General features: G+C 44.0%; 1 protein-coding gene across 48 annotated transcripts; it reads right to left on the reverse strand.

Annotated features, from left to right (window-relative positions):
- Positions 1–265: 265 nt before the first annotated feature.
- On the reverse strand, positions 266–27,988 carry PCBP2 (poly(rC) binding protein 2). Of its 48 annotated transcripts, none has more exons than XM_004053234.5 (15): positions 27,566–27,927; positions 25,073–25,216; positions 24,567–24,590; positions 24,444–24,476; positions 23,935–24,051; positions 20,555–20,686; positions 18,812–18,940; positions 17,361–17,435; positions 15,060–15,152; positions 13,935–13,976; positions 12,620–12,692; positions 12,071–12,109; positions 11,082–11,137; positions 8,079–8,248; positions 266–484 (listed from the first exon to the last, which is right to left on the reverse strand). In XM_004053234.5, exons 2-15 carry the CDS (start codon positions 25,139–25,141, stop codon positions 448–450), a joined length of 1,089 nt encoding a protein of 362 aa, XP_004053282.1. In that variant the 5' UTR covers positions 25,142–25,216; positions 27,566–27,927; the 3' UTR covers positions 266–447. The 48 variants fall into 48 exon arrangements, with proteins under 48 accessions (XP_004053282.1, XP_018894058.1, XP_018894057.1 ...); XM_019038513.4 differs by having other exon boundaries at positions 11,082–11,134; positions 27,566–27,897; XM_019038512.4 differs by having other exon boundaries at positions 11,082–11,134; positions 17,361–17,447; positions 27,566–27,897.
- Positions 27,989–27,996: the final 8 nt, after the last annotated feature.

The following is a 27,996-nucleotide window of genomic DNA, read 5'->3' on the forward strand; positions in this document are numbered from 1 at the left end:
CAAGACAAGAGGAATAAAACCCACATGAATCACTGTGGCATCCAGTTTCTATTCACAAAGAAAAAGCTCCAGTCCATCTTTTAATTTTTTTGAAAAATTCCTGACATTACAGAACTAAACTGAAATGTATTAATATTCCACTCTTACATTTCCATGACGAACAGAAAAATTCATGAGCCAAAAAAAAAAAAAAAACACCAAAAAAAAAAAAAAAAAAACCAGGGAGAAGCTTATAAAACTAAATATGGATCTCAGCATCAACAGCTGAACAGAGAAAGGAATTAAAACGCTTTAATTAAAAAATCACGAGTGGATGATAAAGTGTGTAGAAACTGAAAATTTACAAACTATTTAAAACCTGGAATCGCTGACTGTTCAGAAACTACACAGATGGATCATGGGTGGTGGTGAACAGCAGAAAGGGATTATGGATGAATCTGCATTGTTCTAGCTGCTCCCCATGCCACCCGTCTCCGAGGAAAGCCTGTAACACAGAAACAAGAACTCAGTTAGTTTCCCCAGCGCTCAGCTGCACCTCATCTCTACCTGGTTCATGAAATGTGAAGAGTAAATAACCAGTGCGGGAGTACCAAGGGAGACATTTTAAGATTTCTTAAATTTACCAGTACCATGATCCTTTAATCCTTGCAATCCAAGCATGTGGAGGTCTATTACCTCAGAACCAAGGGAAACAGCCCTTGTTATCAAATGTCCCTCAAACTATGTTCTCTTTTAGTTCCACGTCCATGGTGGGCTAACCAAGGAGCGTACTTTCTGGAAACAGGCCCCTCTAAAGAGTGCTCACAATACACAGAAGCAATGTTTCTTTATTGCTGAGCTCACTTTGGCTCCTCCCAAACTGCTGACAGAATACCAGTTTAGGAAAGAAAGAGTCATCTGAGAGTAGTCTCAAGGGTTTAATGCTGAGACAACTCAAGGCCTTTACTTTAAAGCCCTGTAGTTCTATCAATGTGTAGGGTATTATGAGGTAATACCATTTTAAAGGTAAAAAAAAAAAAAAATGTTAAAAAGATGTAAAAAGAGTAACTATGGGTCAAGAATTATACTCAAATTTATTTATTTATTGAGACAGAGTCTAGCTCTGTCACCCAGGCTAGAGTACAGTGACGTGATCTTGCCTCACTGCAACCTGCGCCTCCCTGGCTCAAGCAATTCTCTTGCCTCAGCCTCCACCTGACAGCTGGGATTACTGGCAGCCACCACCACTCCCAGCTACTTTTTGTATTATTAGTAGAGATGGGGCTTCAACAGGTTGCCCAGGCAGGTCTTAAACTCCTGACCTCAGGTGATCTGCCTGCCTCGGCCTCCCAATGGGCTGGGATTACAGGCATGAGCCACCGCGCCTGGCCTTATTGTTTTTGTTTTGTTTTGTTTTGTTTTTTTTGAGACTGAGTTTCACCCAGGCTGGAGTGCAATGGCGCAATCTCAACTCACTGCAACCCCCGCCTCCCGTGTTCTAGCGATTCTCCTGCCTCAGCCTCCTGAGTAGCTGCAATTCCAGGCAGCTGTCACCATGCCCAGCTAATTTTTGTATTTTCAGTAGAGACAGAGTTTCACCATGTTGGCCAGGCTGGTCTCAAACTTCTGACCTCAGGTGATCCACTTGTCTTGGCCTCCCAAAGTGCTAGGATTAGGCATGAGCCACCACACCCGGCCTTAAAAAGTTTTTTAAAAAGTTTTCAGACAAAAGTAGCAGACAAAATAACTTGTTTCAACTCTGTAGCTCACTCTACAAGCTCCTAGATCTTGTCAAGCCATATCCTCCATCTAAACATACCTGGCTACAATGCCTTTCTGTTTCAAAGAGATAGTCATTTGAGGTCCTGGAATCCAATTTAGGGCTTTCAGGGAAAAGTATTTAAGTACTCAGTATGCTTCACTGGTAGGTAGGTAGGCAGCAAGACTTTGCTCTCATTTTGAATAGAACCAAATGTATAAGACTTCATTTCAGTTCATAAGTTATTTCATAAGATTTTAAATTGATTGGCATACAATATTTGTGATATGTGGTCATGAGAACATGATTGGTAATTCACCATCTGTATCCCTTCCACAACAATGCAAAGCCAAAAGCTGGGTAGAAAAGCAAGGGCCAAAAAACTGGAAAGTCCTTCGACTACAAACTATTTACTTTTAGTCAGTAATGGTTTCTCCACCTCAGTATTAAGGGAATATTTAGGGTTTTTTTTTTTTTTTTTGAGACAGTCTTGCTTTGTCACCCAGGCTGGAGTGCAGTGGCGCGGTGTCGGCTCACTGCAAGCTCCGCCTCCCAGGTTCACGCCATTCTCCTGCCTCAGCCTCTCGAGTAGCTGGGACTACAGGCGCCCACCACCATGCCCAGCTAATTTTTTTATGTTTTTAGTAGAGTCGGGGTTTCACTGTGTTAGCCAGGACGGTCTTGATCTCCTGACCTCGTGATCCGCCCGCCTCGGCCTCCCAAAGTGCTGGGATTACAGGTGTGAGCCACCGTGCCCGGCGGGGAATATTTAGTTCTTAAAAGGGGGGTAGATTCGTGCCAATTTCAAAACACAATGATCTAAGGAAAGGTAAACAATAGCCCTGAATTAAAGGGTTCAGTAAGAACTGAAGGTCTAAGAAAGGAACTGCTAGATACCATTAGATCTAGGACCTGAAAATTTAAGTTCATAAAAATTGGTGGTAGCACTCTGGCCCCACCAGAGCTCTGAAAGAAATGTTCTGAATGTGTATCAAGCCCGAATGGGAATTTGCTGGGGTAGGGGAGGTGAGGCAGGGAAAAGGGGATGCTATGAAATACTGAGTCAGGTACTCTAGGATAAAAGACCACATGGGGGAGCTCTAGGGTTTAAAAAAATTTAAAACTGAGGCCCTTTGGAGGTAGTGACGGTAGCTAGCCCCTTAAACATGTGGAATCCTTCCTTGGGGAATAGCCATTAGGTTAAGAGGCCTTCCAATCAAGAACTAGATAAAACCACATCCCTGGGGGGAGATAGTATCAGCATGATTAAGTCCTAACTACAGGAGGAGCGAGCTTACCAAGGGGAGAGAGCTGGACCACATGATAAAGGAGCAACTAAATAAAACTCCTAACTGGACAGGTTTGGCCATCTAATCCTTTATGCATACTTGAGACGTGTAACACTTCTTCACAGGCCCAATCTGGGATGGAGGGGCCAAAATAACATCAAAGAATGAGATAATATATTGGAATACTAACAGCTTTTTTTTTTGTCAGCCAATGGTGATGCTGGGAAAAGGTCATCAGGGAAAGTATCTCTACACTGAGTTCTCTAATGCCCTGGGAAGAGCATTACACTTTCAGCACTGTGGCAACGTGTACTCTCGTTGAATGGAAGGCTATCAGAGGCCTTATACCACCATACTAAGAACATTTCTACTGTTTTATGAGAGGCCTGTGCCCATCTTAGTATAAGAAAATGAACAAGATTTCAGGGAGGTTAGTATGATTGAGTAAAAGTAAAGCTTAAGTTGTTAGTCCTGGCTAGTCACTCATAACCTATGAATTTAAATTATCTTAGGGCCTCTATTTTTTAATCTGTAAAATGAGGTGATCAATGTGTTACAGATTAGTAGATCCTTAAGGTTCCTTCCAAATCTAAGCATGTCACTTCCTACTCATGATAGTGCTGGTGGGGAGCAGAAAGGATACGGCAAGGAATAGAAAAAAGGGTAAAGAAACTTGGTTGACAGAGTTGGTTTAGGACGAGTGGATGGCATCATGTCAAGTTGTGGATAATGTCACGGGTTGGCTGAGATATACCTAATGTCACAGAAAGAGGCATAATGCTAATTCAGAGGAATGCAGACAGAAGCTGCCTAATTTTATTAGACTTATCCCACTTTGCCCCTCCCCTTCATTCTGGGTAAAGAAGTAAGTTCTTTGAATGTATGACTTGGAAGAGATCCTCACGGTAACCATTCACCAGAGGAATCCTGGGATGAACACCTTGTTAGCTGCTGCTGGCAAGGTAAGGCCATCTGAGAAGTCAGATAAACTTCCTCACTAGTGAAGCTTGTTGCCAATTACAGAGGACCCTCAGGATCTAAACTGCCACAGACTCGTATCTCTTTGTGGAAATATTGACAAACGACTATAAAATTCACTTGGGATTCAAAAAGCCCATGTCAGTTATACAGGCTTCCTAGCTGAATAGCCACAAGTCACAAGCCCCCAACCCTTTACCCTTCACAGCACACAGTGTACTATGGTTCTTACTGCGCCAACTTTATTACAGCTAGAAACACAAATATGGCCAAGAAGGCCTGCTGATAGCTTAACCATTAAATAATTCTTAAAAAAAAAAAAAAAAGTTAACGAAGCAGCTTTTATTCATTAACACAGAGCCTAACACATTGTTATATTGCAAGGCAGAATAAAGCTACAAAGAAAAGTAACAAACAAGAAAGAAGAGAAAACTGTGGCTCTAGATAAAGAATTCAAGTCAGACCCTGAAACAGGCACTCAGCTGAAATGGCCTAAACCTAAACAAGGGTTACCACTCCCCCACCCCCACCCAGTTATCCCCCAAAGTAGTAAAAAGGAAACGGTAACAAGCTCACAATAGTTTCATTCTCACCAATGTTAACAAAGGAAAACAAAATGAACAAAATAATACTGGAGGAGGTGCCTCAAGATATGCAATCAGTAGGGAGAGAATCTCTGTTTCTCGCCTTTCAGTTTGTTAGTTACACATGGCACGGCAGAGGTGGTGGTGGTGGTAGCTGAAGCCCCGGTACCCTTAGCAGCAGACACAACATTTAGAGCCAGGAGAGGGATGGGTTTCATGCCAAGCAGACTGGAGACACAAGGGGCGGTCGGAAGAGGGTTGGGGAGGCTGGAGGGTGCGTCGGAGGTCCCCGCTGTGGCGAGCGAGGGGGTGGTGGTGGAGGAGGAAGAAGAAGAAGGGGTGGAGGGTTGAGAGAGGTTGATGCTGAGGTGATCAGGGATCGTGACGGAGGCTGCCTGGGAGGAGGGTTTAGCGTTTTCTAAACTGTAACAGAGGAAAAAAGGAACAAAAAAAAAAGGGTGGGTGGAAGGGAAGACCACAAAAGGGAGTAAGTACAGGACAAAAACTGCTTCAGTTATATCAGTAAGTGCCTCTGGTTGACAATTAGGAAGACCTAGTGTCAACTTGTGACAAGCTTTCTTTTAGCCTGTGTCCCACCCTCTAAATATGTATATTTCCATTCCACAGAGCTACTTAAAAACTGTTATGGTGAAGAAAAAGCTGACAGAGAAAAGAAATCATAGGGCACATACTTCATGTATCTGACACACTGACCCAACCCAGATGTTGAAGGAATGATTTCAGGTAGAAAAAGATACTCATCAATCACCCAACAAGGAAGAAATGTTTCCTCTAATCAAATGTCAATTTCCTATTCTAACAGAAAATCAATTATCCCACAATTACTTGTGAAGCTCTGAATATTTATAAAGCAGAATTTTTAAAAATCCTTCCAGCTGTGTATTAAAGTCTGCTTACATCTCCACAGCAAACAAACCAATATCAGGGCGGAAAGAGACAAGAGTCCAAAGTAGGTCACTGACTAATTTCAAATTTCAAAGAATGTAGCGTTTTCAAAGAAAAATGCTGAGAACAGAAGTGTAGATAAGAACTAGGGAAGCTTTTCTGGTGGGAGGTGGTATAAAAAGTTGTTTTTGACTGATCATACTTCTAATGTGGACCTTTCAAAAGTGTGAAAGAGAAACTGAAGTATCACCTTAAAAATTCATACTTAAGCGAAAATGCTGCTGCTTCCACTCCCAAAATAAGCTCCACAGAACAGTAAGGGTACGTGTCTCCCAAATGCCTGTATGTGTCTAAGCCAGAACTACATATATTTGGGAAGTGTGCCTGGACAATTGAGCCCACAACGCTAAGTCTTCAAGAGCAGAAAGGCTCCCCTTAAAACCTCATTTTATTTACCTATGTCCAAGGACAGCTGCAATCCATAAAGGAGAGGGATACAGAAGTCAACTAACTATATAAAAGGACAGACTGCCACCATGAAAAATCAAGAGACAGGAGAAAATGCTCAGAATCCAGTAAAATCCTTCTTGACTTAAAAAAAATGAGAAAGGAAAATGAAAAAAAAAAAAACCCTTTGACTTCTGCATTTAAACTGCACCAAGTTGAGAAAGAATAAGCTTTGTGCATGCATAATCTTTGCTTTGGTGTTAGATGAAGCTTTGAAAAGTTTTGACCCTAATCCATGGCTACGATGATACTGAATTGCTATTCAGTAACAATGATCCTGAAAAGAGCCACTCTACCAAGAGAATTCTGCTTCCTTACAATGTAGCCACTGACCTATTGCAGGAGTTAGGCAAGCAGGTCACATTTAAACAGTCAATTTAAATTACATGAAGGGCAAGCCTACCGAAAGAACAAAACAAATTCCAGCTTTCAAAAACCTGATTCTTGCCACTGAAAACTGAAAAATTCTTGCCCTCCAAAATCCTAATTACAAATAAGAAAAACAAGCCGGGAACAGTGGCTCACGCCTGTAATCCCAGCACTTTGGGAGGCCGAGGCAGGTGGATGACAAGGTCAAAAGATCGAGGCCATCCTGGCCAACATGGTGAAACCTCGTCTATATTAAAAATACAAAAATTAGCTGGACGTGGTGGCGCGTGCCTGTAGTCCCAGCTACTTGGGAGGCTGAGGCAGGAGAATCACTTGAGCCCAGGAGGCAGAGGTTGCAGTGAGCCGAGATGGAGCCACTGCACTCCAGCCTGGTGACAGAGCAAGACTCCGTCTCCAAAAAAAAAAAAAAGAAAAACAATTCTTGTAATCCCAGCACTTTGGGAGGCATATCACTTGAGGTCAGGAGTTGGAGACGAGCCTGACCAACATGAAACCCTAACTCTAAAAAAGAAAAAGACCTCTTTGCAAACAACCTTGGTGCAAAAGTTTACTACTACCATTTCGTTCTCAACATTAAGGACCTAGTGTGCTTGGTGGGTGGACAAGAAAACAAATCTAGGAATGGGAAAGCTTTTCTACACAAAGAGTAGTAGCACCTCAAGATATGAAGTCTTAAGGCAAAAGTCAGACTGCTACTGGGGAAATGGTATGTTCTTAGCTAGCACTAAATAACCATGGCATATATACATGGTCAGTACAAGCACAATACAGACCACATACTTAGGAATTCCTTTCCCCTGTACTAGATTCAGGAACTCATGTAAAACTTTTATGACAAAGAGATCAAACACTTATAAGAAAGGTAAACGATAACTAGACAACACTCCCTATTAAAAGACACCTAAGGGCCTCAGGGCTAACAATGCTTTGAAATATTAGTAAGCAATTAAGGGTGTGACTTCAGCCCATGAGTTGAGAAAGCAAGTAATATAAATGACTGTAGGATCCCATTTGACTGTGAACAGTGTCCTAAAATTGAGAGTAGTAACACTACCTAGCTATGGATAAGGGAAATAAAACCCTCAGGAAGTCATTAAGGGATGAGATTGGGGGAGGAGTGAGATAGAAAACACACTTCACACTTCCAAAACATTCCAATACCTGTGCTTCCCACATTCCCACAAGCTCTGAATAAAACACACGTGCAGTGTGAGAAAAATGGGTGTTTCCAGAATAAATGGTAATTGCTGCCTCCCAGAAACTGCCTTGCTGTCCTATTACTCCAATGTCCTTATTACAGTTAAGGGTGCTTTGGACTCCAAATCAAATCAGTGAAAGAAATAGTAGTCTATATGCTATGTAGAACAAGAGAAACCCACATTTGATTTTGTGAGTGCTCTAGCCAGAGGACTCTTATTGAAGACAAGGACCACTCTTCCCTCTTACCAAACCATCAAGTTAAATGCGGGCAATCTGTGCTCCCCCCTCCCCAACCCCTTGCAAACTTACTGCAGTTTACTTTTTCTGCTACACTCAAAGAAAGTAGAGCTAGCAAAAAAAAAAAAGCCTTTTGGCCATCTTTACCCATCGCCCATGTAATCCCATATTTAATAATATACTGCAGCTCTCCCCAACACACACATTACTGTGTTGGCATAAATAAGACAAAAGGTAGGGCAATCTTACCTGACATTGATTAGATATTGAGCCAGGCTAATGCTGGCAGCAGATCCAGTGATGGTAACCTGCCTATCAGTAGATCCTTCCACTGGGTTCGCAATTTTGATCTGCGCCCCAGACATCTGACGGATCTCATTGATTTTGGCGCCTTGACGCCCGATTATGCAGCCAATCAACTTAAGGGAGAAAGAAAAACAAGGCACACCGAATTAGAGTTGCATGGCTAGGTCCAAGAATCCCACCCCCCGCCAGCTCCTACGACTGTGGCCAGGCTGGAGTGCAGTGGCCTGATCTTGGCTCACTGCACAACCTCAGCCTCCTGGATTTGAACAATTCACCTGCCTCAGCAGGACTACAGGCGCATGCCACCATGCCCAGCCAATTTTTGTATTTTTAGTAGAGACGGGGTTTCACCATGTTGGCCAGGATGGTCTCAATCTCTTGACCTTGTGATCCACCCACCTTGGCCTCCCAAAGTGCTGGGATTACAGGTGTAAGCCACCACGCCTGGCCCTTTAAAAAAAAAAAAAAAAAAAAAAAAACAGAGGGTCTCGCTATGTTGCTCAGGCTAGTCTCAAACTCCTTGGTTTAAGCCATTTTCGAATCTCAGCCTCTGTATCTCTGTGCTCCCTGTAACCTGGGATTACGGGTGTATACCGCCATGCCCAACTTCATCCTACACCCTTTACTCATACACTTTTGATCAAAAAACTCAACTCTTGACCCATTTTTCAGTCTGACCACCCATGGTGAGTGACAGCCAGTTCTGAGCCAACTCAGAACTGTCTTTTAGGTCCAAGAGACATAATACTCTTAGGTCCAAGTATTAGCTCTTCATTATTTCTGTCCTCAGAGTATTAATTCCAAAGACAAAGCAGAGCCAAAACAAAAATAAATTTAGACAGCTAGAAATAGATAAAGGTAGAAATACATTCTGTTTCTGGCAGCAAATATGCTTAAAGTCATCCTGCCATGATTACCACCCTCCTATACCGACAAGAATTCTGGCCAATTCCTAAGGTGTTTTTGCCTTGGGAAGAGGTGGAAAAAAAAAACAAAAACTGGTCAACATTTGCACTAATACTGTAAAAAATATGACCCTGGACAGCACAGATCTGATGTTCATGAACCACTACACTGTGGTGGGGGACCGTGGCTCATGCCTGTAGGCTGAGGCAGGCCAATCACTTGCGTTCAGGAGTTTCATGGCGAAACTCTGTCTTTACAAAAAAATACAAAAAAAGTTAGCCGGGGATAGTGGCATGCACCTGTGGTCCCAGCTACTCAGGAGGCTGAGATGGGAGGATCTCTTAAGCCTGGAAGTTCAAGGCTGCAGTGAGCCACAATCATGCCTCTCTGCTCCAGCCTGGGCAACAGAGGGAGACCCTTTGTCAAAAAAAAAAAAAAAGCCACTACACTTTTTTTTTTTTTTTTTTTTTGAGAGACGGAGTCTTGGTCTGTTGCCCAGGCTGGAGTGCAGTGGCACGATCTTGGCTCACTGCAACCTCCGCCTCCCAGGTTCAGGCGATTCTCCTGCCTCAGCCTTCTGAGTAATGGGATTACAGGTGCGCGCCAGCACACCTGGCTAATTTTTGTATTTTTAGTAGAGACAGGGTTTCACCACGTTGGTCACGCTGGTCTCCTGACCTCGTGACCCACTTGCCTCAGCCTCCCACAAGTGCTGGGATTATATGCATGAGCCACTGCACCCGGCTGAAAACCACTACATTTTCTAAGGATAAGGCTTTAGCTTCTACAAAAAAACAAAAGCAGGCTGGACGCAGTGGCTCACACCTGTAATCCCGACGCTTTGGGAGGCTAAAGGGGGCGATCACGTAAGGTCAGGAGTTTAAGACCAGCCTGACCAACATGGAGAAACCCCATCTCTAATAAAAAAAAAAAAAAAAATACAAAAATCAGCCGGACGTGGTGGCACATGCCTGTAGTCCCATCTACTCAGGAGGCTGGGGCAGGAAAACTGCTTGAACCCAGGAGACGGAGGTTGCAGTGAGCCAAGCCTGGGAAACAGAGCAAGATGCCGTCTCAAAAAAAAAAAAAAAAAAAAAAAAAAAAAAAAAGCAGCAAACGTACAGGAATTTCTTTCCTTTTTTGAGATGGAGTTTCGCTCTTGTTGCCCAGGCTGGAGTGCGATGGCGCGATCTCGGCTCACCACAACCTCCGCCTCCCAGGTTTCAAGCGATTCTCCTACCTTAGCCTCCCAAATAGCTGGGATTACAGAGATGCACCACCATGCCAGGCTTTTTGCTTTTTTTGTATTTTTAGTAGAGATGGGTTCCTCCATGGTAGTCAGGCTGGTCTCGAACTTCCGAGCTCAGGTGATCCACTCGCCTCGGCCTCCCAAAGTGCTGGGATTACAGGCGTGAGCCACTGCACCCAGCCAGGAATTTCTATTTTCACCAAAAAGTTACTGCTGTCTCGTCATACCTCACACAATAATAATCTATTTTCTCTTATCATATTTGTCATCACAATTCTGCATATTATAATCAACTTATTTTTGTGTCTAAAAATTCCCATTTTCCATTCCTGGGGTATGAAAAACAAAAACAAAAATAAAGATAAAATAATAAAATTCCCAGTTTCTTTCCCTAGGGCTTAAAAGTAGCAGGACATGTAGGCCAAGTGCGGTGGCTCAGACCTGTAATCCCAGCACTTTGGGAGGCCAAGGTGAGTGGATCACCTGAGCTCGGGAGTTCGAGACCAGCCTGACCAACATGGAGAAACTCCATCTCTACTAAAAATACAAAACTAGCCAGGCATAGTGGCACATGCCTGTAATCCCAGCTACTCAGGAGGCTGAGGCAGGAGAATTGGTTGAACCCGGGAGGCGGAGGTTGCGGTGAGCCAAGATCGCACCACTGCACTACAGCCTGGGCTATTAAAAAAATAAAAATAAAAAAATAAGGTAGCAGGATACTGCTGAAACGACATCTATTTCTTTAAAGTCTATTTTCTTATTTTCATCCCATGCAACCTAACTACACTTACATCGTTTGGAATGGTGAGTTCATGAGAAGTAGTCTGAGCAGATGCATCCAAACCTGCTAAAAGACAGAAGAGAGCAAGCAAATTCAATGCACAGCATTCAAAACCCCACTGACTTGCACATTAAACTAACAGAAGGAAATAAACTGGAAACCCAGCATCATTAGCTGTTGGGATTCATCACTAACTTGGAAGCCTCCAAAGAGGAAAGAGTGGGGGAGAAGGGTGTAGAAATAATGCTCGAAAGGTTCTTCTGTACACTCAGAAGAGCTGATTTCATGCCATTTCCTGCAAAGCCCAGCCTATTAGGGATGGGGGATGGAAGCAAGGGCAAGGGAGTGTGGTATCCTCAAAGAGGACCAATGTCTAAACAAGTCCTTCTGTACTTCTACCCCTTTCCTGTTGTGTTCCAAATTGTATCTCACCTGATGCTCACTAGTACCAGTGCCAATATTATGCCTGTTAATGGGTACCATGGACTTTTGGCACACGTGCAGAGTTGCTTTAAATATACCTGTATCAGATTAATGCCCTCCACCCCCTATCCTCCTAACCTAGACTGGAAGGTCAGATAGAATGAAATGGCAGTCAGGTGAGGGGACTTCATTTCTCCAGATTTAGTCCCTGTCTTTTGTTCAATAATTTTGTTCTGGCTTTCATTTTGTTTTCCAAAGAAAAAGAAAGAAAAAAAAATCCCATCAGCAAATACCCATACCCATCTTTAACAACACCTGGACTGAACCAGGCCAGCTGGCTAACACTCAAAGCTTAGTCCTGATCTCAGCTATGGCTGCTGTCTCATCATTTTTAGAAGGGGGTTGGCCAGATCCATCAAGGGACCCTCGGGGGCTCCAGGCCCACCCCTTTGCTCTCTCAGCTCCTCTCTGCCATGTGCATGTTGCTGGTATGGTTCATGGGCAGTGAAACAAGACTCCCACCAGTTTATTAATATAACAGTAGAATACTACAGATTTTTTTTTTTTAATCATTACCCCAATAGCCTTTCACCTCTGGAGAGCTGGATTCAATGCCTGTTAAGATACAAGTGAAAATGAGTTTGGTGGTCTCATCCTAACCCTATCGGACAAGTTATTCCTTATACAGAAAAGCCCCAAAAACGAAACAAAATAAAAACAAAAACAAAAACAAAAAAACACTACACAATTTGGCACAAATGGATGGTTTCTACCCAAGCCTGTGAATTGCTGGTGGAGAGAAAGGGGGTGCTGATCAGATCAAGGGGGCAGCAGTCAGGATGGGCTCAAAGAAATATCAGCCTACCCTTTGCCTGACAAGCATCCCCAAACCTCACCCCCAAACCTTCCAGGGCTTTTTTTTTCTTTTAGAATAACTGACCCCAAATGAAAACCACGTTAACAAACACATTACCTCCTTGGGCTTAGCCATAGTAGACAGGCAAGTTTAAACCAGCAGGATGCTGGATAACGAAGTTTGTTTTAAACAGATGTCAAGCTGAGACCTTGGGACTGGCCTCTCTCTTGCACTACACCTTACAGAAATAAACACTGAGGTATCCATACCACTGAATCCGGTGTTGCCATGCGTCATGGGAAAATGAGACTGTTGCATTGCCAACTGGTGCAGCTTGGTCAACTGCAAGGAGGAAACAGGAGGTTGGCATTAGAAGATTTAACAGAGCCAGGGCTCAAGCACATTCGAATTTGAAAATGTAGGTCCTGATTCCCAAAATTGACTCTACTACTCAAACTACAACAGAGGGTAGGGATGGGGCTTGCATCACAATCCTGGGGATTGGCAGAATATGAAGGGTAAGGGTTAGAAATAGAAAGGGTGCCTAGAAGAGAATGAATGCCTTTTGGGTGTGGGAATAGAAAAGCAACAGCACTTGCCCAACGACCATCCCCTTGGGGGCTACTTAATGAAGGTAGTTTGCAGCCATTGCAACAGTTGCCGCAGGGACAAGCACAGACAGGCTAGGTGAACAAACTGTGCAGTGGTGCTAGGGAAAACACACCATGCAGGGTTTCATCAGTATTGGGGAGAGGGAAGGAGATGAGGGGGCAGGGAGACTGCAAGGAGAGAGGTGAAGAAACCATACTGGGTTTAGTCCCATCACCGCCACCACTGACTACTACAGCTATTTTTATTCATCTATATAAACTGTCCTGACTGTCATAAAATAATCCTTCTTCACGTCTACTTCCCTCTCTCCTGGGGCCTACCACTAACCAAGACCAAAACTCAACTTCCCAAGCCTAATAATGCTCAGCACCTGAAAAGGTTAGTAAGGATAAAAGAAAAGTGCAGAAAAAAATGCCCTTGAAGTCTAAATACCAGCACTTTTAAATAGGAGGTTTTAGCAGCAAGAAAGGTTTGAGTTGAATTCTGAAATGTTCAGGTTCCTATCCCTCTCTGTGTAACATAAGCCCCTTCCCCATTCCTCCAAATACTTTTCAAATTGTCATCTCAGATTGAGGAGTTCCCAAGGGCAAACCCAACCTCCCATTACCCTCATGGAAAAGAGAACTGCATGCAAGGAAGCACAGTCCCAATGTCAATTTAAACTGTGCCCTGAGATAACAAATCACAGTATACCATGGAACATTTCCCTTTTAGAAACAGGGTAATCTGAAACACAGGGGGAAAGGAGAAGCTAATGTGCTGAATTAAATTTCAGGGGTTAAATGTTAAAAGGCAAACAAGGCATTACCCTGATTAAAGGGCTAAAATATGGGATTGACCTTGTGAAGAAAACAACTTAATACTGCAAATGCTGAAGACCCAACTCACTTCTGGCTACTTGGGAGAGAGGAGTGAGACAATTTTGGATGGGAGAGGGAGCTTTTCAAAACAAGAAGTGAAAACAAAACTTACATCTGGCTGTGGAATGGCATACTGTCCTTGAATGGTATAGGCCTACAAAAGGAGGAAAACAGTTCCTATTAAAAACCAATCACGGACAGCCACCCAGTGGGGGGAAAAAGACATTTCAACTAGCCAGGAAGCCAGAGTTGAACTAGAGAATGGGGGAGGCCAGAGATGGAGGCAGTAGATGGAATCTCACAAATACGGTCAGACCCAAATTGGCCTTCTTTGAACCCTAAATATGACTTTGTTCCGGGGAATCCTATAAAGGTAGCCAAGTTCCCTGCAATCAAAGGCAAAATATACATAACTGTTTCTTAATGAAAATGTGGGAAGTGAGATTAGCAATGCCTCGACTGACCAAGCCCCACTCTTCCTCCCTGTATACAAGATAGCCTAGGAGGAATAATGATCTCTTCCCTCACCACCCCAACCCTTCTACCAATTGTGGTGATGTGGAAGATCTCTATCTGCACAAACCTACATGGTATGTTTTAAAACACTTCCCTTTCTCCAACTTACTTTTCTATCTGCCTAAAGACCTTAAGAACACTGGATGCTAGCCAAGTCCCTAACACTAGGGAGCTGATCACAGGTAAACAAAAACCACTGGGTTCTAATTCCTGTCTTCTCCCACCTCCCCTCCATAGGCACTTGCAGCTCCCACTATGCCCTCCTCCCCCCACAACATAACCTCCCAAAAAGGGAGCTGGGTCTTCAGGGCAATGGGGTAGGGAAAAGGAGGAAAGGAAAAGGGAACAGGGAGGGAGGGGAAGGAAGGAGTGGCTGGTTAACAGGATGTGAAGTTTCTCACATCACAGTGGCCAGTACCCCCAAAAGTACACCCAGGTGGGGGTGGAAGGAAGGTGAAAATGGGGTGGGAGGAGTGGGAGAGGGGAAGAGGGGTTGAACAAAAAAAAATTAAAAAAAAAAAAAAAAAAGTTGGTGTTACCATCTGGTGGTGGGCTACGCGGCCTGGGTGAAATGAGGTTGGGGGGGTCAGTCCAGGTCCCCGTGGACAGGTGGTGTCCACAGCACCAAAAATCACCAGCGCCACTGGCCCCCCGTGTGTTGGCAGTCTCGGCTGAGGCGGAAGGATTGAGTGAGCCTTGGAGACTGAACATCCCCTCTCACCTCTAGAGGTGGTCCCTCCAGGTCAGGGTTGAGGCACATGGACGGGGTGGTGTGGGGAAAGCTCGCACTGTCGCTGCCTGTGCTGTACCTGTCCTGTGGATAAATAGAGGATTTCAGTCTCCAGGGCTGTCAATCCGGCACCTTGTCACCAGCATGAAATTCACACAAAAAAAGTTGTTTATTTTTTTCCTTTTTCCTTTAAAAAGGAGCTCAGACACAATTTGAAACGAGCTGTAATCAGTGAATTAAAAAAAAAAAGTTACCTAGTGGCAGATTTCACACTGCACAATTGGGCTATTTTCAGTAAGAATGAAGGGGTGGGGCAACAGAGCTGATGCCAGCTCCTGGACAGTGTGGGATTAAGTTGAACCCCTACAGAGCCCACTTTGCCACAAAGGAACAAAAGACACAGGTCCATCTGTGGACATTGTATATTTAAAAAGGCCTGTGGGAACGATCCATGACAGGGCCACTCATAGAAGAAGCTGCAAATTTTTAGACGGTGGTCATCAACTAAATAAAGGGGAGGGAGGGAGGGAGGGAAGGAGGGAGGGTGGGTAGGGAAGCAAAGAGGTATGAAGGGGGAGGTGTGATGGGGAGTGGAAAAAAAAGGAAGTGAAGGAAGAATTTTAAGTACAGAGGATTGCTGCTACCCAGTATGGGACTCTCTATATTCCAAAGGGGGAGTGGGAGAATCCAGAAGAGCAGGAACCTGGAGTTCCCGGGAAAGAAAAACTCCTAAGGCTAAATCCTTCTGGCTACACTGACTCTGGGCCTTTGCTTATCCGGCCCAACTCTGACTAACTAGACTGAGAGCCCTTTGACCAAACCAGTTTGTACTTTTCTAAAAGCAAGGTACTAAACTGACTCAAGGTTAACACTGTGACATAACCGACCTTCCTGTGAAACCTCTCATAACTACACGACAAACTAAACCTCTAAAAACTTGTTCATTTTTATGCCAATTCAACACAATGTGAAAGAGATGGACTCCCAAGTTTATGCTTGCCCTCTAAATGGCTCCCAGATCAAACGCAGGTAAGATGGAACTAGTTAACTAAATATGCTTGTAACAGACCAGCCCCAAGTGGGAAAAGGTGTTTTGAGCAACGCACTTGCTTAGGCAGCTACCAAAATCAGTCACTATTTCAACCTGAATCCCAATGCAGTTGTCCCTAGGTGTCCCTACGTTATTGGTGGGAGATTAGTCCTAGGATCCCCCCATAGAAACAAATATCCATGGATATTCAAGTCTTTTACATAAAATGGTATAGTACTTGCATATAACCTAAGCATATCCTCCCACATATTTTAATCATCTCTAGGTTACTTATAATACCTAATACAATGTAAATACTATGTAAATACTTGTTATACTCTATTGTTCAATGACAAGACAAAGCCTGTACATGTTCAGTACAGATATAACCACCCATTTTTTTCCCTGAATACTTTTGATCTGAGGTAGGTTGAAGGTGGAACCCACAAAGGGCCAACTGTATTTTAAAACCTGATCTACCTACTCCTCAAATACAATCAGAGCATAGGACTACCATGGTCCTTCAATGCTTCTGTCATAATAATCTAACTTCAGAATAGTCCATGTGCCAAAGATCAAGAGTTTAGGTTGATGAGGAAGGAGCAGAGAGGCCACGGTGGTGCTTTGGTGTTCTTGCTCTAACACCAAAGGTCACGGCACCACAGCCCAACATGCTCATCCCCCTTCTATTCTTGCACACTGAACTCTTACCCCAGCTGATTTCAGTTATGCCACGTGGGTTCAAACCAGTGTTTATGAGGTTAAGAGCCTAGGGGACAACACACTGGAGTTTGGGAGTGAAGGGGTAGGAGTAGGGGAGGTGAGGTGGAGGGAAGGGGAAGTTTGTAGGACACTCAAATTCAGGACCCCCAAATTTTGAGACCACCATCCAGAATCTCCTTCAGAGGTCCAATTCTTTGCTACCTTTTATTTAGACCTCTAAATATCACCCCACACACATAAAACATGGATGGGGTGGGGACAGGGAGAGAAGTAGAGACAGTAAGTCAATTCAACTCTTATATTCTAACCCAACCCGCAAGTAAGTTACCTCTTCTGAGTGCCTACAAAACTTCCATTGCCTGCTAAAAATTAAGGCATTCAGCTTTCTCCAGTACAAAAATAAAACTAAAAGCAGGTCAAACTATGGCCAGAGTATAGGTTTCAGCAAGCATGCAGAGTGGCTTGGTGTGATGCTGGCAAAGTTGACATTTCAAATACAATCTCTGTTCATTCTAGCCCACAAATGAGAATTTTCTTACCTGACCACCTGCAAAGATGACCGGAGAGCTGGACGGCTTGGGCCGGTACGGGATGGTCACGCCCTTCGGGGGGGACTGGGAGAGAGTCAGAGGGGAAAAAAACAAAAAGAGATAAGGTTTCAAAGCTGCTTCAGCTGTGTGGCTTTAGCTCACACAGGTCAGTTAAATTAAAAACTATTTCCACCCCCTTACCTACCAAATTGTCTCTGGCTAGATCTAATCTCAATTTATCTACTGAAAGTTATTTGCCTTTAATGCAGTTAAGTCCAAGGACTACACAATTCAAACTGATTCTCATCAAGGGAGATGTCCATGTAATAATCTTCAGCACTATTTCCAAAATTTTAGATAAATTTAATGGACATGAAAAACTGTTAAACGTATATTTTTGTTGATAATTTTTAGTATCTCACATTTTTTTGGCCTGAATAGGAAATAAAGTCAAAACTGGAAACAAACTACTCAAGTGTTACGTCTAGAATAATACAGACACTATCTATAAATAGTTCAAAAGCTCAATCAAGGTTTTTCTAATCTCTACTTGAAAATTCCAGTTTCCAGGTTAGGTGCATCGGCTCATGCTGGTAATACCAGTACTTTGGAAGGCTGAGGCGGGTGGATGGCTTGAGCTCAGGAGTTCAAGACCAGCCTGGGCAACATGGCAAAATCCCGTCTCTACAAAAAATAAAAAAAATTAGCCAGTTGTGGTGGCACATGCCTGTAGAACAAGCTACTGGGGAGACAGGTGAGAGGATCGCTTAAGCCTGATAAGCAGAGGTTGCAGTGAGCCGATACTGCACCACTGCACTCCAGTCTGGGTGACAGAGTGAACCCGTCACACACACACACACACACACACACACACACACACACACACACGAAAAAATTCGTTTCATTTCTCACCAATGAAACCAACTTCGTATCACAAATCTGAAAAGGCTTAATTTTCCTGAATTTTGCTATTCTTTTAATAGAATAATAGTATATAATCAGGACCTTGTAAGTCATTCGGAAACATCATCATACATACATTTTTCTACTCTACGTAACACTTTGAATACCCTCCTACAAAGTGACAAGTTGTTAAAGAACATGTCAAATTTCCATGTAACCAAAATACAGTAATTCAAAAAGTAATTTAACTCAGCTACTCAGGAACCCAAATAAATCTCTGGCCTCCTTAGTCCATGCAGTGCATCTTCTCCCCGACTCTGCTACAACTGCTGTGAACCAAAAGATCACTGTTGCTTAGCAGTTTCTATTTTTGCTCACAGACCATAAGAAAAGTCAAAGCTAGGGGAAGGAAAATATGAACTCAGGGAACCTTTTAGCCCCACCCCCACTGGAAGCCTTAACAGCCTCACTTAATTCTAGTCTTACTAAATATAGATCAGTTCCTCTGTCCCCAGAATGGCCCTCCCCCCATTTTCAGCATGAGCCTGAGGGCTTACCTCCAACATGACCACGCAGATCTGTTTGACACACTCAATGATGGATTGTGGAATGCCAGCAATAGTGATGGCCCGCTCAGTTGAGTTGGGTAGCATATCCCCTGCCACCTGGACCTGAGCCCCTGTACTCTTTGGAGTAAAAAGAAATTCAAAATCAGAGAAAAACAGCTCATGCTCTTCCAATTCCTCCAGCAGCAATTTCAGAGCCTAAAACTCTAGTAGATATTTATCCATTTCCAATCTTCCCTTTTTGTTCTTTGTCCCACTCTTCCCTTATTCCAGATAGGACTGTTTAGTGAATTAGAGTTAAAAATAAATTAGCCACTGAAAGACAAGAATAAGCGTGAATAACAGCCTAAATTTAACCTACTCTCAAGCAAAAGGTCCTTCTAAATAGTTGCCTTTCAACTAATGATAGTTCTCTGGGCAAAGCAAAAGCCCCACAAGTATCACCCACCTTTCATTATCTTACTGAAAAAATATTTACATCAAGGCCACATTCTATCTGCCAGGTACCATGAGAAGTGCTTCGAATATAGCAATTAACAAAATTAAGATCTCTGTCGTGCCATGTACGATACGCTCCCAAAAACTCAAGCAGCCATTCGAGTTTCATTTCAACACCAAATTCAGTAACATCTAGATACAACTAAAATCTTCCATAATTCAATGTAACTTCCATAGTTAAACAGGAAGTAGGGGCCAGGCACAGTGGCTCACATCTGTAATCCGAGCACTTTGGGAGACCAAGGCAGTCGAATCACCGGAAGCTCAGGAGTTGGAGACCAGCCTGAGCAAAACAGTGAGACTCGTCTCTACAACAACAGAAAGAAGAAAAATTAGCCGGGCATCGTGGAGCACGCCTATGGTACCAGGTACTCAGGAGGCTTGAGGTGGGAGGGTTACATGAGCCCAGAAGTCGAGGTTGCAGTAAGCCATGATCACGATTATGCCCTGCACTTCAGCCTGAGGGAGACCCTGTCTCAAAAAAAAAAAAAAAAAAGATGTAGAATTACATCTATTTCCCAATACATCTTCCTATTTTTCTCCTTGTTGTTTATAAGTCTGGTCAAGAAAAATGACATTGCAGGCAAGCAAGTGTGCTGGCTCAAGCCTGTAGTAATAACACTGGGAGCCTGAGGTGGGTGGATTGCTTGAGCTCAGGAGTTCGAAACCAGCCTGGGCCACATGGCAAAACACCATTTTTACAAAAAAATACAAAAAACTGGGTGCGGTGGTGGGAGCCTGCAGTCCCGGCTCCTTGGGAGGCTGAGATGAGAGGATCGCCTGAGGCTGGGAAGGTCGATGTTTTGCTGCAGTGAGCCATGACTGCGCCACTGCACTCCAGCCTGGGGAGACAGAGTGAGACCGTGTCAAAAAAAAAAAAAAAAAGTTAAAAATTAAAAAATAGAAAAACCGTTGCTACTATAGCAAACTCATCCCTTGAGACAAGAAAAAGAACTATGTAGCCTCATGGAAAAGTTGCCAAAAAATAGAAACTTGTCATATGTAATAGTTGAAAATTCTGATTAACATTCTCATGTTCTGATTTATTAAAATTTATGAATTATGCAAAATAATTCTATTGCATGAGTTTTATTTTCAGTACAATCACATTGTAATCCTCTAGAACTGTTACTTCAATAAAAATCTTCATCTCATTGCTAACTTTTCCTAGCCATACAAAGAGCCAATTTGGAACAAACAGTTAACATTTCTAAAAGGACGACAAAAGTCACTAACCTCTCGTATTTCCTTGATCTTGCATCCACCTTTTCCAATGAGAGAGCCACACTGACTAGCAGGGACCACCAGCCTCAGGGTGACCGGGGGTCTACTGGCAGCTGTGCTATTGGTCATAGAGCTGCTTATGTCCTACAGAAAGAAAGAACACCAGGATAAGCAGATCCCTGGAAACTAGTAACTGCCATTAAAGAACCACTTACCCTTGATCTTATTAGGACATGCAAGGTCATAATCCACCACAGACAGAAGGTTCAAATACCATGCCCCTCTCAAACTATTTTTGATGTAAAGATAAAAGCTCATGAAAAATTCCTCAAAATTAGCCATAAATATATTTTCCTTCGCCCTGAAGGAATGTACTTGCTAGGGATAAAAGTAATAATCTGTTTTGCAGTTACTTGGCCAGGCAATGGGGAAAAAAGGTGATGTCAAAATTAAATCAAATACTGCCAGGCATGGTAGCTCAAGCTTGTAATCCCAGCACTTTGGGAAGCTGAAGCAGGTGAATCATTTCAGGTCAGGGAGTTCAAGACCAGCCTGGCCAACATAGTGAGACCCCGTCTCCACTGAAAATACAAAAACTAGCCAAGCATGGTGGCTGGCACCTGTAATCCCAGCTACTCAGGATGCTGACGCAGGAGAATCGCTTGAACCCAGGAGGCAAAGTTGCAGTGAGCCAAGATCGTGCCACTGCACTCCAGCCTAGGCAACAGAGTGAGACTATCTCAAAAAAAAAAAAAAAAAAAAAAAATTAAGTCAAATCGAATATTAAGAAAAAATATAAAACAGAGCGGGCACGGCGGCTCATGCCTGTAATCCCAGTACTTTGGGAGGCCGAGGCAGGTGGATCACCTGAGGTCAGCAGTTCAAGACCAGCCTGGCCAACATAGTGAAACCCCACCTCTACAAAAACACAAAAACTAGCTGGGTGTGGTGGCATGCGCCTGTAGTCCAGGCTACTCTCGGGAGACTGAGGCAGGAGAATCGCTTGAATCCGGGAGGAAGAGGTTGCTGTGAGCTGAGATTGCACCACTGCACTCCAGCCTGGGGAACAGAATGAGACTCCATCTCAAAACAAAACAAAACAAAACAAAACCAAAAACGAAAGATATAAAACAACGCAACCCTATTTACATCAATTCTACCCTGTTAGAAAACTAAAAACAGGCGGGGCACGGTGGCTCAGGCCTGTATTCCCAGCACTTTGGGAGGCCAAAGCAGGTGGATCACCTGAGGTCAGGAGTCCGAGACCAGCCTGGCCAACATGGTGAAGCCCCGTCTCTACTAAAAATACAAAAATTATTCAGGCATGGTGGTGGGCGCCTATAATCCCATCTACTCGGGAGGCCGAGGCAGGAGACTTGCTTGAACCCGGGAGTCGGAGGTTGCGGTGAGCCGGGAACCCACCACTGCACTCCAGCCTGGGCGACAAGGAGGAAACTCCGTCTCAAAACAAACAAAAAAAACAAACCTATAGATTTGACTGTATTGATTCAAAGCCTATAGTCTTTCCCATAAACACGTGCCGTATCCAAAGTCATGGTTTTAATCTAGTTAAATTTAGCCTTCTGAAAATTAAGTGGTTTAAATATCACTTATTAGCCTAATCTCTAGGCTGATAACTAGAGACCTGGAAACCGCTTAAGCAGTTAAGACCCCTAAAGACAAGGACATATTTATTCCTTGGTTAAGGAATAAACAGTTTGTACTCTAGCTTTCTTTAAAAAAAAAAAAAAATTTTTTTAATAAAGGCCACGCATGGTGGCTTCTGCCTGTAATCCCAGCACTTTGGGAGGCTGAGACAGGAGGACTGCTTGAGCCCAAGAGTTCAAGACTAGCCTAGGCAACACAGGAAGACTCAGTCTCTACAAAACCCATGAAAACTAGCCAGACATGGTGGTTCATGCCTGTGGTCCCACCTACTGGGTAGGCTTAGGTGGGAAGATGAGGCTGCAGTGAGCCATGGTAACACAACTGTACTTCAGCCTCGGTAACAGAGCAAGACCCTGTCTCAAAAAATAAAGTTCAGGCTGGGCATGGTGGCTCACGCCTACAATCCCAACACTTTGGGAGGCGAAACAGGAGGACCACTTGAGGTCAGGAGTTTGAGACCAGCCTGGGAAACATAACAAACTCCCATCTCTACAAGAAAACGTTTTTAAAAAATTATCCAGGCAGGGTGGCATGCACCTGTAGCCCCAGCTACTCAGGAAGCTAAGGCAGAAGGATCACTTGAGCCTGGGAGGATGCAGAGAGCTACAGGTATACCACTGCACTCTAGCCTGGGTGACAGAGCACAACCCTGCCTCAAAAGAAAAAAAGTTAAATACTATGATGTATAAAAAAGAACTAGTTCAAGTTCATTCTAATTAAAAGAATAAAATGTGTTTTTTAAGACATGAGTTCTGGACTTCCAGAATCCTGGGGGTCAAAAGATAACATTTCTAATCTTGGCAAGGATAAGATTTCATGCACCATTAAGTACCAACCACCAAGGAAGCAGCACTCCTCTGCCTGTGGTATCAATTGCCCAACTGATGCATTAATGCAGAAGGGGGAGAGGGAGGGACTGAATACAAGATCCAGGACAACAGTTCAGCCTCTGAAGGTTGGTGGGGGAAAAACTTCCTCTTGATAAAACCTCCGGTGTATTTTCCTTCTGATAACCTAGATCTCTCCCCAACAAATGTAATTTTGACACAATGTTAGCAGATTGACTTTTTAACCTAAAATCATCAGGATTGGAAGATTATTTGTGTTTATAACGTCAGGTAAACTGTATTAGTTTGGTATCTACTCAAGCCTTTTACCAAAGCAATGGCATACTTTCAACAGATGCTTTTCACGCAAATTATTTATATTAAGTCCATGGCAAAACTCAAACTGTTTTGATGATTCAAGTGACTTTTTTTTTTTTTTTTGAGACGGAGTCTCGCTCTGTTGCCCAAGCTGGAGTGCAGTGGTGTGATCTCGGCTCACCACAACCTCCGCCTCCCGGGTTCAAGCGTTTCTCCTATCTCAGCCTCCTGAGTAGCTGGGATTACAGGTGCACACCACCATGCCCAGCTAATTCTTGTATTTTCAGTAGAGATGAGGTTTCACTATGTTGGTCTCGAACTCCTGACCTCGTTTATCTGCCCGCCTCAGCCTCCCAAAAGTGCTGGGATTACAGCCATGAGCCACCGCGCCCAGCCTCAAGTGACTCTTTTTTAAACTACAAATGCTCGAATTTTGTGGGAGGCTACAGGAAGCTAAGGACCCATTTACAGCGAGTCTCAAGGTCCAGTGTGTCCTTGAATTTAAAAAGCTCTTAGAAAATCAACAAGCTCTCTGGAAGCACTTAAAAATGAAGAATGAGGGAGTGGGAGACAACAAACCTCTTCCAGTTTGTCAATGATCATAGCAAAGGCTTTGAAGATGGCATTAGTGGGTCCAGCCAAAGTGATAATTCTCTCAGGACAATTCCCTTCTGAGATGTTGATACGTGCACCACTCTAGATAGGAAACAAGATCCAAAAGAAGTTAAACAAAGAAGATCTGAGTATGTACAGGATCTACAGTCCCTTGTAAGACTGCCAATGTACACGATCCTGATGCAAAGCAAAGTCAGCATCATTCCAAACACTACTGCTCTATGACTATCCTCAAAGATAGCCTACAGCAGCTGCCTTAAGTCTTGAAAGAATTCTGACTTGTCAAAACCACACTTCCCAAAAAGGGGGAAAAAAAAAATACACTCCCCAGATTATCATTACAAATAACCAAGCCAAAAAAAAAATACATATTTCCCTTATTGAGACCTTCCTAATTTCTGAAAAATAATTTTCACTTGTTTTAAAGGTTTTTTACTTCCCAAAGTTAACAATCTCAGTCTCTCACAACTTACCTCCTCGCGCATCTTCTTAACTGATTCTCCTTTCTGTAAAGGAAAAGTCAAGCATGAGCTCCAACTGCTACTTCAATCCAGAATTACTAAATGGTAATTGAAGTTGAAGTGAAATTGTCTTACCTTTCCGATGATACTGCCAACTTCCTGCAATGGAGAAAACTAACGTCAGTAAGAGGAAACTCAGAAGTATTCCTTTTTAAAAATATATTTTATTTTTCCTTTTTCTACATGTTCTAATGAAGTATTCATTATGAAAAGGAATTTTAACTGTCCAGCCAACAGACTGCTATCTATGCTAATTATTACCCCAAAAGATTGGAAAGATTTGAAGATTTATTGGGGGCAGTGGACTTGCTATAAGCAATCACCATGAGAAAAACCTTACCATCCAGGTATGGAGAGTTTTTGGCTCCAGCCTCTAATTACGCCTTTCCTGCTCAGTGGAGCTTCCTAGTCAAGTCTGTCCATTTTCCCACTACACTCACTTCTGCTCCATTAGGGAAATGTGCTAAAGCCAGATGCCCCACAGTGCTAATCTGATGAGCTCCAAGATGCATGTCTGCTCTTCCTGGCCTGGCCCCTCCCCTAGCAGTTACTATGACCCAATTTCCCAAGCTAGAGCATACCTTTCCATGCATAAGTAGCCGGATGGTGAGAGTGACATTTAATCCACCTTCAATCACACCGGTGTCCATGTCGAGCAGTGTTCTGGGGAGCTGGACTTTGAGTGGTCAAGTCTTTGGTCACTGGTGGGGGGTGAAAGCCAAAAACTAAAATGCAAACATGACCAAAATCAGAGGAGGAAAACAACAAGGTTATTATTTCCCAAGTTATTTTCACGTTATCAATATTTTCTACTTTACACTTTTCCTTAAATGACAGTATGTCAGACTTATATACACACCAAGCACAACTGCATGACAAAATATACAGTTCAGGTTCTGTTACACAGTATAGAAGGCAACTTTCCAGTTCCTCTCATTAATGACAGGGTTTCCGCTGACTCTCAGGATGAACAAGGTTCTTTCAATTGGCAATGGTTCTAAGGAAACTGCTGAACGTGCACCACTTGTCCTTCAGCAGAAAAAGCTTCAAAGAATTCAGAAACACCTGGAAATCATGAGAGCAAATCTCCAACTACAGTGAGGGCAAATGACCTTTTGTTTCCCTGCTGGGGAGCAGTTTAAGTTGAAAACTAGAGAGAACACATGTAAATTTTCTTTGTAGTAGCAATTTGTAGATAAGGAAATTGAGATGTATCCCACATTACAAATTTCAACCGTTGATGGCTAACACCAAATGATTTCTAAAAGATTTAGATCAACACCCTCACTGAAAAGGCATTATCTGAGATGCCTTCCACGCAGGCTGGGGTTCCATATTCCCCTTCAGAAAATGACTCGATACATTAAGTACACTTGAGTCCTTTTCTCCTATTCCTCCTTCCAACCCAACTTGTTACTCAGATTTGAGATGTTTTCCTTGCTTTTGTGTTTACCATCCAGTTTTTATTTCAAGTCTATTAAATCTTAAATTTCCTTCCAAAGAAAACAATCAAAATAAAACTGGCATTGCTAAAATTTTTTAAGAACAGCAGCAAATGCACCTTTCCTATACAAGATGGCCCTTTTCCCACCTATGAAACAATTCCTAACATTGTTCCTAACATTTCTGCTTTAGAGTAACTAGTTATGTGTAGAAAGAAAATTTGTTTTTTTGGATATGCCTTTGCCTTCAATACCTCCTTTAGCACCTAATCGTAACAGCTTTAGAAAGGACCTCTCCCAAGTTGTAGAATGTCCCCAATGACATTTTAAGTATCCATCCTTTTAAAACTCAACATGTCATCTCTCTCCTCCCACAGCTAGATTTCCTCCTTCACAAAACCAGCCACTGTGTTAACTTTCCTCTAACACAAAGCCCATACCCTAAATATCTTAGGTGCTTAAGTGTTTGTCACACCATTCTGTATATGGCAAACTGTCCTCTGGCTACTCCAAGAATGTAAGTGATTATATAAGTGCATCCCCAAAGCACATCATTTCCCCATTTTCAGAATACAATTAATTGCTGGCAAAATCCCAGAATTCAACACTTTTCACTCATGGAAAAATAGTGCTTGGTGGGGGAAGAAGCGTTAGGTCTGTAAGAATGACTTTCTTTTTTAAATAAGATGTGGTAAAGAGCTGGCAGTTTAATTCCTTACCCCCTTGCAGATGTAATAGGAAGCCCTTTACAAATATCACAATAACGCAACTTCGAAAAGGCAAAAAAAAAAAAAAAAACAAAACAGGAAACCTATTTGAAGCCATTTCTTGAGGTAAAGTACAAAGATGCATTTCTAACTCCAAACCAAGTAATCCAAGAAATTTGTCGAATTTCCCTCCTGACTAGGTCAAGATAAAGGTACCCCATTCCGGCAATCCAGCTGCTAACACTGCTGTCCAATACCCCTTCCATAAATAGCTCGGTCTGGGATTACATCGGCAGGCATTTTGTAATTTAAAAATTCGTTACCCCGAGAAACGTCCTGATTAACTCGGCAACTGGGAGCCCGTCTACCCTTTCTTTAACTCCGCAGCCCCCTCTCCCCTCGGTTATCCAAGCATTTTCCACTTAAGAAAAAAAGCCCCCCCTTCCCTCGACTAGAAAGAAGAGGGGGGAAAAAATAAACGGTTCGGTCGGGGGGGGGCGCTGCGATACAGGGGGAGGGGCCGGACTAGTAGCGCCTCCTCGTGTGGCTGCGCCAGCGCCTGACCCCCGCGGGGAGCCGCGCTCACCCGCCCGGCCAGCAAGCCGGCCATCGCCTCCCCCAACCCCCCACAACCAGCAAATCCACCGCCGCCCCCCCTACCGCGCGCGCGCCCTCCCTGACTCCTGCGCAGCCGCCACCGGGAAAAGGCGGGGGGAGGGGGGAATAGGCCTTGCGCGAGGCCTACTAGGCCGCGCCAGAGCCAGGGCCTCGCGTGAATGACCGGCCACGCACAGTGAGGTGGTAGGCGCTCACGCGGGACTACGCGAGACCGCGGCTCGCGACTAGGACCCGAGCCGGCTAAGAAGAAGACAAAAGTGGAAATTGTAGCCATAGCCGGGGGCGCAAGGGAAATTTTTAGGCTTACCTGCAGGCGCGAGGCGACTGAGGGGAAAAGGGGAGCGGGCGGGAAGGGGAAGGGCGGGAGGCCGGGGGCGGAACAATAGGGGCGGGCGGGAAGGCGAGGGGGGCCCCGCGGGCGGGCGGAGGAGGAAGGGGGGGGTGGAGGAGGAGGAGGAGGAAGGGGGAAAGAGACCCCGGGGCGGGTGGAGGGCGGCGGAGGGCGGGCGGGCGGGCGGAGGGCGGGCGGGCGGGAGAGGGCGCAGGCTGCGGCTGCTCCGGCTGCTGCCTCTGCTGGTCTGGGAGGGGGACGGGGCGGAGCGGCCTGCTTTCAACCCCGCGCACCCTTCGACCCCGGAAGCGCTAACCACCCCGGGGGCCGGCGAGGCGATTGCGTCGTCCAAGCCTTCCCCACGCAATGCAGACGGCCTCCCAAAAGCCTAGAGCGGCTCCTTTGAC

Source organism: Gorilla gorilla, chromosome 10 (genome assembly GCF_029281585.2).
Source record: "Gorilla gorilla gorilla isolate KB3781 chromosome 10, NHGRI_mGorGor1-v2.1_pri, whole genome shotgun sequence".
NCBI classification, from domain to species: Eukaryota; Metazoa; Chordata; class Mammalia; order Primates; family Hominidae; genus Gorilla; species Gorilla gorilla.

Coding starts and splice junctions, on each gene's coding strand:
- PCBP2 (XM_019038492.4), bottom strand. CDS start 25,141: ATGGACACCGGTGTGATTGAAGGTGGATTAAATGTCACTCTCACCATC. Junction 20,687..23,934: donor TCATTGACAAACTGGAAGAG/GTTTGTTGTCTC, acceptor TTCTTTCTGTAG/GACATAAGCAGCTCTATGAC. Junction 17,448..18,811: donor TCTGCGTGGTCATGTTGGAG/GTAAGCCCTCAG, acceptor TTTTCCCCTCTG/ACTCTCTCCCAGTCCCCCCC.